General features: G+C 53.5%; 1 protein-coding gene across 1 annotated transcript in view; it reads right to left on the reverse strand.

Moving 5' to 3' along the window:
- Positions 1 to 665: 665 nt before the first annotated feature.
- Positions 666 to 16735, reverse strand: part of LOC132835883 (rho GTPase-activating protein SYDE1) — an 81701-nt gene continuing 65631 nt past the window's right edge. The window contains exons 7-8 of the mRNA XM_060854980.1: positions 10965 to 11190; positions 666 to 1786 (exon numbers count right to left, since the gene is read on the reverse strand). Of these exons, the coding sequence (XP_060710963.1) occupies positions 666 to 1786; positions 10965 to 11190 (1347 nt within the window). The remainder of the gene's footprint in view (positions 1787 to 10964; positions 11191 to 16735) is intronic.

A 16735-nucleotide genomic window follows, 5' to 3' on the forward strand; every position in this document is an offset into this window, starting at 1 on the left:
GAGGAGGGAGCATGGAGAAGGGGGAACAGATAGAGAGAGAGAGAGAAAGGGGAGAGGAGGTAGGACAGAGAAGGAGGGAAGGAGGGAGAGAGAGAGAGAGAGAGAGAGGAGGCTGAGGGAAGAGGAGGAGAGGGGGCCAAGGGAAGAGGAGGAGAGGGAGACGAGGGAAGAGGACAATGTAGAGGGAGAGCCGAAGGAGAGGCACGGGAGTGGATCCCTCACAATCATTCCCAGCCTGAGATTCCATGGCAATGACAGTTCCCAGCTGAACTTTCCCACCATTATCCCCACATTCCCAAACCTCCACAACCCCTTTACTTCCCCGGTATCCCCCTCTCCCTGGGTGTGGTATGTGTGGGGGGACAGCACCAGTGGGAGGCCCAGTGGGTTAATGGGACCAAACCAATTCCCATGAACTGGCACCAAACCTAAGGCCAGGCCTTGTGGGGTAATGCTCCTCTCAGCCATGTATTGCACAGGGAGTGGGGGTGGGAAGGATTGCACACTCCGGCCTGGTGACCCGGCATATCGGAAGAGCTTTGTGTGGTGCTTGGCACTCATTGGCATTATCGGGTCAGCAGCAGCCAGGCCCTTGGCACAGCCTGTGGCAGCAGCAGCTGGTTACAGCCTGGGCTCCACCTCATCCACAGCTCAGGCCCGAACCTTTACAGGAAGATGATTTTCTTGGCTAGCTCCCGCTCGATATCAGCGATCAGACTGTCAAAGTCCTTCGGCCGGCCCAAGATGGATGACTCCAGGTCCAGCTCACTGCCCTCGCTGGGGTAGGAGCTGCCATCTCGCCTGCCATTCTCACACTCCTCCCCCTCCATGTGTCCGGTTCTCCTGCCCTGCTCCCGTTTTACGGCCTGGTCCAATTCCCCAGCGTGGCCCCACTCCCCGGCCTGGCCCCGCTCCCGGGCCTGGCCCCGCTCCCGGGCCTGCTCCCATTCCCCGGCCTGGTCCTGCTCCCCAGCCTGGCACCGCTCCCGGGCCTGCTCCCATTCCCCAGCCTGGGCCTGCTCCCATTCCCCAGCCTGGTCCTGCTCCCCAGCCTGGCCCCGCTCCCCGGCCTGGCTCCGCTCCCGGGCCTGCTCCCATTCCCCGGCCTGGCCCCGCTCCCCGGCCTGGCCCCGCTCCCCGACCTGGCCCCGCTCCCCGGCCTGGCCCCGCTCCCGGGCCTGGCCCCGCTCCTGGGCCTGCTCCCATTCCCTGGCCTGGCCCAACTCCCCGGTCTGGTTCCATTCCCCAGCCTGGTTCCATTCCCCGGCCTGGTCCCATTCCCCGGCCTGACCAAGGTAGCTCCTGCCCAGCTCCCATTCCCCCTCCATGTTCCCGGCGTTCCTGCCTAGTTTCTGCTCCCCTTCCATGTTCCCGGTGCTCCTGCCCAGTTCCCATTCCCCCTCCGAGTTCCCGGTGCTCCTGCCCAGTTCCCATTCCCCCTCCGAGTTCCCGGTGCTCCTGCCCAGTTCCCATCCCCCTTCCGTGTTCCCGGTGCTCCTGCCCAGTTCCCATCCCCCTTCCGTGTTCCCGGTGCTCCTGCCCAGTTCCCATCCCCCTTCCGTGTTCCCGGTGCTCCTGCCTAGTTCCCGTTCCCCAGCCTGGCCAAGGTAGCTCCTGCCGCAGCGACTCCAGTCCCCAGCATGGCGGTTCCGAGATGAGCCGGTCACTCGCCCTGTCCGGTTCCGACAAACCACCTCGTCGGGCACCAGGGGTGGGCTGGGGGGCTGGCGATGGGTGCCCTGTGACTGCTCCATCACTGTATCCCGTTTCACTTTGGTCCGGTCACCTGCCGAGACACAAAACACAAAATCAGAGAGAAGCTCCCACCAGGAAATACAGTCACCAGCTCAGAACCAGGCCATTCTGCCCTGCAGGACCATGCTGGCTGCTTATGCTCCTTTCATTAGCATAGCACCTGATTCCATCGAGCCAGAGAATAGCACCATAGACTGCCTACAGTGTGGGAAAAGGCCCTTCGGCCCAACAAGGCCACACTGACCCACCAACGAGTAACTCACCCAGACCTATTCCCCAACCCTGTTACTCTATATTTACCCCTGACTAAAGCACCTAACACTATGGGTAATTTAGCATGGCCAATTCACCTAACCCGCACATCTTTGGACTGTGGGAGGAAACCAGAGCACCCGGAGCAAACCCACGCGGACACGGGGAGAATGTGCAAACTCCCCATAGACAGTCACTCGAGGCTGGAATCGAACCCAGGTCCGTGGCGCTGTGAGGCAGCAGTGCTAACCACTGAGCCACTGTTCCTTCCACCTTTATTAGGATCCCCCACCCCTTTTCACCTCCTCCACTCAATGTCCAACTCCATGTCCACTCAGTCTCTGCTCCCATTCCCTTTTCTGAGAGTTGGACTAGACACTCCCACTGGATTGATGCACAGTCTGCCAGGCCAGGGGCCTGCTCTGCTCTTAATGCCTGCATTTGGAAGATTTCACAGGCTGTCATTTTTATTCACCGTCCAGGAGGACAGTGGCTGGTTCAGAGGCACAGCCACTACCCAACGGCGCTACAACTCCGCACTCATGGGAAAAGAAACAAATCAATACCAATTTTAAAGAGGAACACAAAATAATTCAAGCTCCTCTACAGCAAAGCAGATTAATGCTTTGAACTTGACCCCACATTGATGGTGATAGGGCCAGAGATATGCGGCATCAAACACTCCCAGGACAGGTACAACACGGGGTTAGATACAGAGTAAAGCTCCCTCTACACTGTCCCCATCAAACACTCCCAGAACACGGTCAGCACGGGGTTAGATACAGAGTAAAGCTCCCTCCACACTGTCCCCATCAACACTCCCAGGACAGGTACAACACAGGGTTAGATACAGGGTAAAGCTCCCTCCACACTGTCCCCATCAACACTCCCAAGACAGGTACAACACGGGGTTAGATACAGAGTAAAGCTCCCTCCACACTGTCCCCATCAACACTCCCAAGACAGGTACAACACGGGGTTAGATACAGAGGAAGGTTCCCTCTGCACTGTCCCCATCAAACACTCCCAGAACACGGTCAGCACGGGGTTAGATACAGAGTAAAGCTCCCTCTACACTGTCCCCATCAAACACTCCCAGGGCAGGGCCAGTTCACTCAGAGGACATTATGTGTGTGGAATGAGCTGCCAGAGGATGTGGTGGAGGCTGGTACAATTGCAACATCAAAAAGGCATCTGGATGGGTATATGATTAGGAAGGCATATGGTGTACTGGGCTTTATTGGCAGAGGAATTGAGTTCCGGAGTCCTGAGGTCATGTTGCAGTTGTATAAGACTCTGGTGCGGCCTCATCTGGAGTATTGTGTGCAGTTCTGGTCGCCATACTATAGGAAGGATGTGGAGGCATTGGAACGAGTGCAGAGGAGGTTTACCAGGATGTTGCCTGGAATGGTAGGAAAATCTTATGAGGAAAGGCTGAGGCACTTGGGGCTGTTCTCATTGGAGAAGAGAAGGTTTAGGGGAGATCTGATAGAGGTGTATAAGATGATTAGGGGTTTAGATAGGGTAGATACTAAGAACCTTTTACCGCTAATGGAGTCAGGGGTTACTAGGGGACATAGCTTTAAATTAAGGGGAGGTAGGTATAGGACAGATGTTAGGGGTAGATTCTTCACACAGCGGGTTGTGAGTTCATGGAATGCCCTGCCCGTATCAGTGGTGAACTCTCCTTCTTTATGGTCATTTAAGCGGGCATTGGATAGGCATTTGGAAGTTATTGGGCTAGTATAGGTTAGGTAGGATTCGGTCGGCGCAACATCGAGGGCCGAAGGGCCTGTACTGCGCTGTATCCTTCTATGTTCTATGTTCTATGTTCTATAAGGGTTTGGAGGGATATGGGCCGGGTGCTGGCAGGTGGGACTAGACTGGGTTGGGATAGTTGGTCGGCATGGACGGTTGGACCGAAGGGTCTGTTTCCATGCTGTACATCTCTATGACTGTATGACAGGGACAGCACGAGGCCTGATACAGTATAAAGCTTCCTCTACTCTTTGAAACTGACATTAACACACTCTTAGCACAGGTTTAGACACAGTAAAACTTCCTCTACCTTTTAAACTGAAAATAAAAATACCTCAACACTGTCCCCAGACACTTCCAGCACACAGTATGGGGTTACATACAGAGTAGAGCTCCCTCATCAATAACTCCCAGGACAGGGACAGCACGGGGTTAGATACAGAGTAAAGCTCCCTCTACACTGTCCCCATCAAACACTCCCAGGGCAGTGACAGCACGGGGTTACGTACAGAGTAGAGCTCCCTCATCAATAACTCCCAGGACAGGGACAGCACGGGGTTAGATACAGAGTAAAGCTCCCTCTACACTGTCCCCATCAAACACTCCCAGGACAGTGACAGCACGGGGTTAGATACAGAGTAAAGCTCCCTCTACACTGTCCCCATCAAACACTCCCAGGACAGGGACAGCAGGGGGTCAGGTACAGATGAAGGCTCCCTCTACACTGTCCCCATCAAACATTCCCAGGGCAGGGACAGCACAGGGTTAGATACAGATAAAGGCTCCCTCTACATTGTCCCCATCAAACATTCCCAGGGCAGGGACAGCACGGGGTTAGATACAGAGTAAAGCTCCCTCTACATTGTCCCCATCAAACACTCCCAGGGACAGGGACAGCACAGGGTCAGGTACAGATGAAGGCTCCCTCTACACTGTCCCCATCAAACACTCCCAGGACAGGGACAGCACGGGGTTAGATACAGAGTAAAGCTCCCTCTACACTGTCCCCATCAAACACTCCCAGGACAGGGACAGCAGGGGGTCAGGTACAGATGAAGGCTCCCTCTACACTGTCCCCATCAAACATTCCCAGGGCAGGCACAGCACGGGGTTAGATACAGAGTAAAGCTCCATCTACACTGTCCCCATCAAACACTCCAAGGGACAGGGACAGCACAGGGTTAGATACAGATGAAGGCTCCCTCTACACTGTCCCCATCAAACACTCCCAGGACAGGGACAGCACAGGGTTAGATACAGAGGAAGGCTCCCTCTACACTGTCCCCATCAAACACTCCCAGGACAGGGACAGCACGGGGTTAGATACAGAGGAAGGCTCCCTCTACATTGTCCCCATCAAACACTCCCAGGACAGGGACAGCACGGGGTTAGATACAGAGGAAGGCTCCCTCTACACTGTCTCCATCAAACACTCCCAGGGCAGGGACAGCACAGGGTTAGACACAGAGGAAGGCTCCCTCTACATTGTCCCCGTCAAACACTCCCAGGTACAGGGACAGCACAGGGTCAGGTACAGATGAAGGCTCTCCGCTATAAGGGTAGAAGGAAACTGAGGGTGGGAGAAGGTTAGGTGAGGGTGGGAGGTGGTTAGGTGAGGGTGGGAGAAGGTTAGGTGAGGGTGGGGATGGTTAGGTGAGGGTGGGGATGGTTAGGTGAGGGTGGGAGAAGGTTAGGTGAGGGTGGGAAGTGGTTAGGTGAGGGTGGGGGTGGTTAGGTGAGAGTGGGAGGTGGTTAGGTGAGGGTGGGAGGTGGTTAGGTGAGGGTGGGAGAAGGTTAGGTGAGGGTGGGACGTGGTTAGGTGAGGGTGGGAGAAGGTTAGGTGAGGGTGGGAGAAGGTTAGGTGAGGGTGGGAGGTGGTTAGGTGAGGGTGGGAGGAGGTTAGGTGAGGGTGGGGGCGGTTAGGTGAGGGTGAGAGGTGGTTAGGTGAGGGTGAGGGTGAGAGGTGGTTAGGTGAGGGTGGGGGTGGCTGGGTGAGGGTGGGAGGTGGTTAGGTGAGGTTGGGGGTGGTTAGGTGCGGGTGGGAGGTGGTTAGGTGAGGGTGGGAGGAGGTTAGGTGAGGGTGGGGGCGGTTAGGTGAGGGTGAGAGGTGGTTAGGTGAGGGTGAGAGGTGGTTAGGTGAGGGTGGGGGTGGCTGGGTGAGGGTGGGAATGGTTATGGGAGGGTGAGGGTGGGGGTGGTTTGTGGAGGGTGGGGGCGGTTAGGTGCGGGTGAGAGGTGGTTAGGTAAGTATGGGGGGGGTTAGGCGAGGGTGAGGGTGGGAGTGGTTTAGTGAGGATGGGAGTGGTTAGGTAAAGGTGAGGGTGGTTAGGTGAGGGTGGGGTAGTTAGATGAGGGTGAGGTGGTTAGGTGAGGGTGAGAGGTGGTTAGGTGAGGGTGGGGTAGTTAGATGAGGGTGAGGTGGTTAGGTGAGTGTGGGATGGTTAGGGAGGGTGGGGGTGGTTTGGTGAGGGTGGTTAGGTGAGGATTGGGGTCGTTAGGTGAGGGTGAGGGTGGGGGTGGTTAGGTGAGGGTGGTTAGGTGGAGGTGGGGGTGATTAGGTGAGTGTGGAGGTGGTTACGGGAATGTGGAGGTGGCTGGGTGAGGGTGGGGGTGGTTAGGTGAGGGTGGGTGTAGTTAGGTGAGTGTGGGATGGTTAGGTGAGGATGGGGGTGGTTAGGTGAGGATGGGGGTGGTTACGTGAGGGTGGGGGTGGATTGGTGGGGGTGGTTAGGTGAGGGTGGGGGTGGATTGGTGAGGGTGGTTAGGTGAGGGTGGGGGTGGTAAGATGAGAGTGGTTAGGTGGGGGTGGCTAGGTGAGAGTGGATTGGTGAGGGTGGGGGTGGTTAGAAGAGGGTGGTTAGGTGGGGGTGGGGTGGCTAGGTGAGGGTGGGGTGGTTTGTTGAAGGTGGTTAGGTGATGGTGAGGGTGGGGGTGGTTTAGTGAGGGTGGCGTGTGGGTTGTTTGGTGAGGGTGGTTAGGTGAGGGTGAGGGTGGGGGTGGTTTAGTGAGGGTGGTTAGGTGAGGGTGGTGATGGGGGGTTAGGTGAGAGTGGGAGTAGTTAGGTAAGGGTGAGCGTGGGGTGGCTTGGTGAGGGTGAGGGTGGTTAGGTGAGGGTGGTTAGGTGGGGGTGGGGTGATTAGGTGAGTGTAGGGGTGGTTAGGGGAGTGTGGGGGTGGCTGGGTGAGGGTGGGAGTAGTTAGGTGAGAGTGGGGGTGGTTAGGTGAGGGTCGGAGTGGTTAGGTGAGGGTGGGGCGGATAGGGGAGGGTGGGGGTGGTTTGGTGAGTCTGGGGTGGTTAGGTGAGTGTGGGGGTGGTTAGGTGGGGGTGGTTAGGTGAGGGTGAGGGTGGGGATGGTTATGTGGGTGTGTGGCTGGTTAGGTGAGGATGAGGGTGGGGATGGTTAGGTGAGTGTAGAAGGTGGTTAGGTGAGGGTAGTTAGGTGAGGATGAGAGTGTTAGGTGGGGGTGGTTAGGCGAGGGTGAGGGTGGGGGTGGTTAGGTGATGGTGGGGGTGATTAGATGAGGGTGAGGGGGGTATGGTTAGGTGAGGGTTGGGGCAGTTAGGTGAGGGTGAGTGTGGGGGTGGTTATGTGATGATGGGGGTGGTTAGATGAGGGTGGGGGTGGGGGTGGTTAGGTTAGGGTGGTTAGGTGATGGTGGTTAGGTGAGGGTGGGGGTGGTTAGGTGGGGGTGGTTAGGTGAGGGTGGGTTTGGGGGTGGTTAGGTGAGGGTGGGGGTGGTTAGGTGAGGGTGGGAGGTATTGGGAAAGCAGTATTCTCTAACAGTCTTTGCAGAATCGCACAATGGCTCACTATCCCTTTACGGATTCAGCCAACCCCCCCAGGGACCAGTCTCCTACCCCATACCCCTTAACCACAGCTGCTCTGGGACCACTCCTTCCGCCAGACCACGCACCAATCCACAGAATGGAAATCCTCACCGAGAATTCAAAATTGGTTTTAAAATCATCAAGAAATAACCAGCTGGGTTCACTGGGATTGGGAAAAATGGTCTCTATGCCCAAACTGCCTTTGTGGGAAGGAATAAGACCATAAGACAGAGGAGCAGAAATTAGGCCATTCAGCCCATCGAATCTGCTCCGTCATTCAATCATGGCTGATATGTTTCTCCATCCGCCTTAACCAGGGCCTCCAAGCCCTCTGTTTTTTCCTCTCCCGACGTCCCCAACAGTACCCTTCCACTGACACACTCATTCATTTGGACGTACTGGTCCTCACCCTTAACAATTTCTCCTTCGAATCCTCCCACTTCCCCCAGACCAAAGGGCTAGCCATGGGTACACGTAAGGGCCCCAGCTATGCCTGTCTCTTTGTTGGCTACGTAGAACAGTTGATCTTCCGTAATTACACTGGCACCACTCCCCACCTCTTCCTCCGTTACATTGATGACTGCATTGGCGCCACCTCATGCTCCCGCGAGGAGGTTGAGCAATTCATCAACTTCACCAACACATTCCAGCCTGACCTTAAATTTACCTGGACCATCTCTAACACTTCCCTCCCCTTCCTGGACCTCTCCATCTCCATTAATGATGACCGACTTGACACTGACATTTTTTACAAACCCACCGACTCCCACAGCTACCTGGATTACACCTCTTCCCACCCTACCTCTTGCAAACATGCCATCCCGTATTCCCAATTCCTCCGCCTCCGCCGTATCTGCTCCCAGGAGGACCAGTTCCACCACAGAACACACCAGATGGCCTCCTTCTTTAGAGACCGCAATTTCCCTTCCCACGTGGTTAAAGATGCCCTACAATGTATCTCGTTCACATCCCGCACCTCCACCCTCAGACCTCACTCCTCCAACCATAACAAGGACAGAACGCCCCGGTGCTCACCTCCCACCCTACCAACCTTCGCATAAACCAAATCATCCACCGACATTTCCGCCACCTCCAAACAGACCCCACCACCAGGGATATATTTCCCTCCCCACCCCTTTCCGCCTTCTGCAAAGACCGTTCCCTCTGTGCCTACCTGGTCAGGTCCACGCCCCCGTACAACCCACCCTCCCATCCTGGCACCTTCCCCTGCCACCGCAGAAACTGCAAAACCTGTGCCCACACCTCCTCCCTCACCTCCATCCAAGGCCCTAAAGGAGCCTTCCACATCCATCAAAGATTTTACCTGCACATCCACTAATATCATTTATTGTATCCGTTGCTCCCGATGCGGTCTCCTCTACATTGGGGAGACTGGACGCCTCCTCCAGAGCTCTTTAGGGAACATCTCTGGGACACCCGCACCAATCAACCACACCGCCCCGTAGCCCAACATTTCAACTCCCCCTCCCACTCTGCCGAGGACATGGAGGTCTTGGGCCTCCTTCACCGACGCTCCCTCACCACCAGATGCCTGGAGGAAGAAAACCTCATCTTCCGCCTCAGAACATTTCAACCCCAGGGCATCAATGTGGACTTCAACAGTTTCCTCATTTCCCCTTCCCCCACCTCACCCTAGTTCCAAACTTCCAGCTCAGCACGGTCCCCATGACTTGTCCGGACTTGTCCTACCTGCCTATCTTCTTTTCCACCTATCCACTCCACCCTCTCCTCCCTGACCTATCATCTTCATCCCCTCCCCCACTCACCTATTGTACTCTATGCTACTTTCTCCCCACCCCCACCCTCCTCTAGCTTATCTCTCCACACTTCAGGCTCACTGCCTGTATTCCTGATGAAGGGTTTTTGCCCGAAACGTCGATTTTACTGCTCCTCGGATGCTGCCTGAACTGCTGTGCTCTTCCAGCACCACTAATCCAGAATCTGGTTTCCAGCATCTGCAGTCATTGTTTTGACCTGATATGTTTCTCAACTCCATTCTCTCATTCTCTCCCTGTACCCCCTGATCCTCAAGAACCTATCTATCTCAGTCTTAAATATACTCAATGACCCGGCCTCCACAGCCTTCTGTGGGAATGAATTCCATCGATTCCCCACTCTCTGCCCGAAGATGTTTCTCCTTATCTCCGTTCAAAAAAGGTCTTCCCATTATTTTAAGGCTGTGCCCTCGGGTCCCAGTCTCTCCAACCAATGGAAACAACTTCCCAACACCAACACCATGGGTGATACGGTGGCACAGTGGTTAGCACTGCTGCCTCACAGCGCCAGAGACCCGGGTTCAATTCCTGTCTCAGGCGACTCTCTGTGTGGAGTTTGCACATTCTCCCCGTGTCTGCGTGGGTTTCCTCCGGGTGCTCCGGTTTCCTCCCACAGTCTAAAAATGTGCTGGTCAGGTGAATTGGCCGTGTTAAATTGCCCGTAGTGTTAGGTGAAGGGGTAAATGTAGGGGAATGAGTCTGGGTGGGTTGCGCTTTGGAGGGTCAGAGCGGACTTGTTGGGCCGAAGGGCCTATTTCCACACTCTAAGTAATCTAATCTAATCTGTCCGGGCCATTCCCTATGTCTCAATTAAGATTCCTCCCATCCTTCTAAATCCCATCGAGTCCTCAAACAAATGGTACTCCTTTTCATAGAATAGCACCATAGACTCCTACAGTGTGGAAACAGGCCGTTCAGCCCAACAAGTCCACACTCACCCTCCGAAGAATAACCCACCCAGACCCATTCCCCTACACTATTACTCTACATTACCCCTGACTAATGCACCGAACCTACACATCCCTGAGCACTATGGGCACTTTAGCATGGTCAATTCACCTAACCTACACATCTTTGGGCTGTGGGAGGAAACTGGGGCACCCAGAGGAAACCACACAGACATGGGGAGAATGTGCAAACTCCACACAGAGACTTGGTCCAAGGCTGGAACTGAACCCATGTCTCTGGTGCTGTGAGGCAGCAGTGCTAACCACTGGGCCACTGTGCTGGTCAGTGCCTCCAGTCCTGCACTAACCTCCTTCTGCAATGGGCCTGGCAAGTCTTCACCACCCTGAGGGATGGGAAAGACATGCCAACCCTGGTGATGGCATCAGCTTATGGAGCCCCCTGTACGTATCAGGCTCAAGGGTCTGTATCCCTGGACACTGGCCACACTGAGTGCTCTGAACATTGGGTCATCACTCGTGGGCTCTGAGGTAAGACCATCTAACTCCACGTGGAATGTGCTAAACTCGAGGCAGTCACTCGGAGAGTATGGCACCTAATGAGTTCACAATAACTTCCTCCAACTAGAATGGGAATACATGCTCCGAGGATACGGCTCTGTGTACTTACTGGGCCACAGCTGCAGCAGGTAGTGCAGAACCTCGATGTGCATCTTGAAGTCCACGGCACTGGCGAGCTCCTGACAGGAAGTGCGGCCGCCGCACTGAGAGGCTTCCTGCTTCTGGCCTAGGAGTACAGGCCCAAAACAAACCGCCAAGTTCTGACACGTCATCTTGTTGAACTCCTGCAGTGAAGCCACCAGGCTTAGATGGTCAAGGAGCAGGCTTAGAGTGGCCTGGGGGAGACAGAGTAATACAACCGAGCACAGTCAGCACACAGACAAACACCAGCAACCTCCCCCTCACTGATGCTTTCCTGATGCCCGGATCTGGATCTCACTCTTTGCTGGCCATCCCTAACTGCCCCTTGAACTGTGTGGCTGACTACACCCACTGCAGGGGGGCAGTTCAGAGTCAACATCATTGCTGTAGGTCAGGAGTCACAGACAAGATAAGGAAGGCAGATGTGAGAGCCAGATGTGTTTCTGTGGTCATTGCCCCTGAGACTAGCTTTCGTGTCCACATTAACGAAGTGAATTTCTCAAACAGCGGTTGCTGTGGTGAGTTTCGAAGCCCACAGCAGAGGGCCTCTGAATGGTGAGCCAAGTGACGTTATCACAATGCTACCCTCTCCACCTGCAAGTTAGCTGGTTGAAAAATGTGGATTCCCCTCTCTCATGTCCAATCTCCAACTCTGGCCCTTCAACTGTCTTTCTTTCTGTAACTCTGAGACTCCTCCAAACTCCTCAAACCCTCCAAACTTTCCATCTTTATCTGTCACCTAAAAAACCCCACTCTCCTCCCTGTCCTACCGTAGTGGGTGGCACGGTGCCACAGTGGTTAGCACTGCTGCCTCACAGCGCCAGAGACCCAGGTTCAATTCCCGCCTCAGGCAACTGTCTGTGTGGCATTTGCACATTCTCCTGCGTGGGTTTCCTCCGGGTGCTCCGGTTTCCTCCCACACTCGAAAGATGTGCAGGTGAGGTGAACTAGCCAAATTAAATTGCCCGTAGTGTTAGGTAAAGGGGTAAATGTAGGGGAATGGGTCTGGGTGAGTTGCGCTTCGGCGGGTCAGTGTGGGCTTGGTGGGCCGAAGGGCCTGTTTCCACACGGTCAGTAATCTAATCCTCTGCTCTACTAAAACCATCCCTTCCTCAAACCCATTTCTTTCTCAGGATTCCAGAACAACATAATGACTGTGGCCTGCTAACGCTTTGTGTTTCATAAAACAGCAGGCTCTGTATTAACTCCCCTACTATCCTGGTTAGAGGCAGCCCCAACAACACTCAAGAAGCTTGAAACCATCCAGGACAAAGCAGCCCCCAATTGATTGGCACCACGTCTACAAGCATCCACTCCATCCACCAGGGCTCAGTAGCAGCAGTGTGTACCATCAACAAGATGCACTGCAGAAGTTCCTCAGGCAGTACCTTCCAAACCCACAACCACTTCCACCTGGAAGGACAAGGGCAGCAGATACATGGGAACACCACCGCCTTCACGTTCCCCTCTGAGCCACTCCCCATCCTGTATCACCATTCCTTCAGCGTCGCTGGGTCAGAATCCTGGAATTCCCTTCCCTCTCGGAAGGTGGATTGCAGTGGTTTAGGAAGACAGCTCACCCCCCACCTTCTCCAGGGACAACTGGGGACAGGCAATAAATACTAGGGTCGAGATTAGAGTGGTGCTGGAAAAGCACAGCAGGTCAGGCAGCATCCGAGGAGCAGGAAAATCGAGGAAAATACTGGGCCCAGCCAGAAAAACCCATGTGCCATGAGTGAATTTAAAAGAAACCTGACAAACAGTCATGAGGTAAACAACTAACATGCTTGTGGTGAGTAACATTGCCAGGAGAATAAACAATGATTAGATTCTCTACAGTGTGGAAACAGGCCCTTCGGCCCAGCCAGTCTACACCGACTCTCCAAAGAGTAACCCACCCAGATTAATGCATCTAACACTATGGGCAATGTAGCATAGCCAATTCACCTGACCCACACATCTTTGGATTGTGGGAGGAAACTGGAGCACCCGGAGGAAACCCACACAGACACGGGGAGAACGTGCAAACTTCACACAGACAGTCACCCGAGGCTGTTATCGAACCTGGGGGATCCTGCTGTGAGGCAGCAGTGCTAACCACTGAGCTACCTTGGATATATTTGGAGCGGTTCTCGTTCTTGCTAACCAGTTGGGCTCTCTGGAGCTCTGTTCACTGTCACATTTGAAGGGTAACAGTTTTGAGAGTGCTGCAGTCCCTCAGCACGGCACTGTGTTTGTAACGGTCAATATCCTTACAGGTGCCATTGTGCACTTCGCAATAACATGTTACTGATAGGCCCACAGTGGGGGAGATTGGTTAATGATGCACTTTGAGCACTTATAAGGATAGACTGTGCATGGGAGTGGGGGGGGGCAGCATTCCTGCATGTGATCCTGATGCCCTCCCTCCATTTCCTCACCCTCCTCCACTGTCTGAACACTCCACGATATTTCATTCTGCTGTCAAAGTGGAGTGAGGGGCCGCTGGTGGGAGAGTCTCTTTCTCTCTGCACAGTTATCCCTTTTATCACCATGGGGTTTGCTGTAGAGCCTGTTACACGCTGTGTAATGGTAAGTTGAGGTTAGTTCACCAACTTCCAGACCACTTGGGTGTATTTTCTGTGGCACTGAATGGGGTCAGTGTTCTACGTACCAAATGGCGGACCCACAGGCCCAGGCTTTAGCCGGTTATAGAGACCTACAGCATGGAAACAGATCCTTCAGCCTAACTCATCCACTCCAACCAAGTGCCCCAAGCTAAACTACTCCCATCTGTCTGCATTTTGCCCATAGCCTTTGAAAACTTTCCTATTCATGGACCTGTCCAAATGTCTGTTCAATGTTGTAACTGCACCTGCACTGTCCACTTCCTCTGGCAGTTCATGCCTCACAACCACCCTCAGATCCTTTTTCAGTCTTTCTCTTCTTACCTTAAACCCATGCACTCTGGTTTAGAACTTCCTGATCCTGGGGAAAAGGCCTTTGCTATTCACCCTATCCATGCCCCTCCTGATTTTATAAACCCCAATAAGGTCACTCCTCAGCCACCAACACTCCAGGGATAAAAGTTCTAACCTATCCAGCCTCTCCCTATAATTTAAACCCTCCAGTCCTGGTGACATCCTTCTAGATCTTTTCTGCACCCTTTGCAATACCCTTCCTCTAATAGGGTGAGCAGGACTGTACACAGTACCCTAAATGTATTGGTGTGGGAGAGGGTAGGAACAGACTAGAGGAACCACTTGTAGCTATGTTCCTGGTTGTGACAAGGTAGCCAGGAATATAGAATTCCTACAGGGTGGAAGCAGGTGATTCAGCCCATCAAGTCCACACCAACCCTCCAAAGAGCATCCCATCCTGACCCACTTCCCCTACCCTGTAACCCAGCATTCCCCACGGCCAATCCACCTAGCCTTCACATCCCTGGATAAAAACAGACAATGGATGGAGGTTTGCTTGCTGAGTTGGAAGGTTCATTTCCAGACGTTTCATTACCCTACTAAGTAACATCTTCAGTGGGCCTCAGGCGAAGCAATGCTGAAAATTTCTGCTTTCTATTTATATGTTTGGGGTTGGTGATGTCATTTACTGAGGTGATATCATTTCCTGTTATTTTTCTAAGGGGGTGGTAGAGGGGTCTAACTCGATGTATTTGTTGATACAGTTCTGGTTGGAATGCCATGCTTCTAGGAATTCTCATGCACATCCCTGGACAAAACACACCATCTCCCACGGCCAACCCACCTAACCTGTACATCCCTGTATAAAACACACCATCTCCCACGGCCAACCCACCTAACCTGTACATCCCTGTATAAAACACACCATCTCCCACGGCCAACCCACCTAACCTGCACATCCCTGGATAAAACACACTATCCCCCATGGCCAATCTACCTAACCTGCACATCTTTGGACTGTGGGAGGAAACCGGACCACCCGCAGACACAGGAAGAATGTGCAAACTCCACACAGACAGTCGCCCGAGGCTGGAATCAAACCTGGGTCCCTGGTGCTGTGAGGCAGCAGTGCTGACTAAATAGACACTGCGCCACATCAATTGTGATAGGATGGGAAGAGAGAGGATCCAGGAAAATGAGGCACCATCCTCTTGGGAGAAGACGAGGAGTTCCTGTGTGCCAAACTGAGTGAAGAACAAGGCATTGTACAACAGTAGGGGGTCGTTGGCCTGGCTCTGTGATCAGTAAACCTTTCTTTTCTTTACCCAACTCATTGTTGTGACTATCTATACTGCTGTTTCTCAATAAACGATCAGAACGTTGCTATAAATCTTTAATTGCCTGAATCGGTGACTGCAAGTCCACCACCGAACCTGCAAACCAACAGCTACCTGCATTAAATGGATGAATGTATTTCGATTGGGTTTTCAGAGGAAAATGAAGAGAGACAGCAGAGTCTATTAGATTAGATTACTTACAGTGTGGAAACAGGCCCTTCGGCCCAATAAGTCCACACGGACCCGCAACCCACCCATACCCCTACATTTACCCCTCTACCTAACACTACGGGCAATTTAGCATGACCAATTCACCTGACCTGCACATCTTTGGACTGTGGGAGGAAACCGGAGCACCCAGAGGAAACCCACGCAGACACGGGGAGAATGTGCAAACTCCACACAGACAGTTGCCTGAGTTGGGAATTGAACCCGGGTCTCTGACGCTGTGAGGCAGCAGTGCTAACCACTCTGCCACCGTGCCGCCCGTCTATGGCAAGAGTTTGGTGGTGGGGAGCAGGGAAGGTGGTGGAGACAGATCTATGTGATGCTGTGTTCTATAAATAAACCACCTATCTCTCTTTATAACTCAATGTTCAGCGTGAGAGCTGTCCGCAAGCTGCCCCTGACTGTGGCAGTAGGCCTGCCCCAAACAGATAGAACAGAAGGGGCTGAATGGCCTACTCCTCCACTCAGATACCAACCCAATGCCGATGGAGAACTCCAGCCACAATCAAAGGCACTGCTGGTAAAGAGAATACAGCGCAGGATACAAGGATAGTGCAGGAAGTGGAGACAAACTGCAGGAAGCTGAACACAAAGGGACTTGGGCTGTTTGTACATGAAACACAGAAAGTTACCCCCCAGGTGCAGCAGGGAATCAGGAAGGCTAATGGAATATTGGCCCATATCTCAAAGGGGTTAGAGTCACAGAGTGGGGAAGTCTTACTGCACCTGTACAAGGTGCTGGTGGGACCACATCTGGAATACTGTGAGCAACTTTGGTCCCATGATTGAAGGAACGATATCATTTCACTGGAGGTAATCCAGGGAAGGTTCATTAGGATGATCCCCCGTGTGGAGGGATTGTCTTATTGAGCAAAGGCTAAACAGTGTTGAGAGTGTGCTGCTTCATCACCCTCATCCCTGATGAAGGGCTTATGCCCGAAAAGTCAATTCTCCTGCTCTTCGGATGCGGCCTGACCTGCTACGCTTCTCCAGCACCACACTCTCTTGACTCTGATCTCCAGCATCTGCAGTCCTCACTTTCTCTGAGGGCTAAACAGGCTGGGACTCTACCTGCTGGAGTTCAGAAGAATGAGAGGTGATTTCATTGAAAAATGTCAGATTCTTTAGGGGCTTGACAGAGTCGATGCAGGGAGGAAGCTTTCCCTCACGGGAGATACTAGGGCCAGAGAGCAATCTCAGAACGAAGAGGTGCCAATTGAAGACTGAGTTGGGGAGGAATTTCTTCTGTCAGAGGATTGAGTGTCTTTGGAACT

Source organism: Hemiscyllium ocellatum, chromosome 45 (assembly GCF_020745735.1).
Source record: "Hemiscyllium ocellatum isolate sHemOce1 chromosome 45, sHemOce1.pat.X.cur, whole genome shotgun sequence".
Lineage (NCBI taxonomy): Eukaryota > Metazoa > Chordata > Chondrichthyes > Orectolobiformes > Hemiscylliidae > Hemiscyllium > Hemiscyllium ocellatum.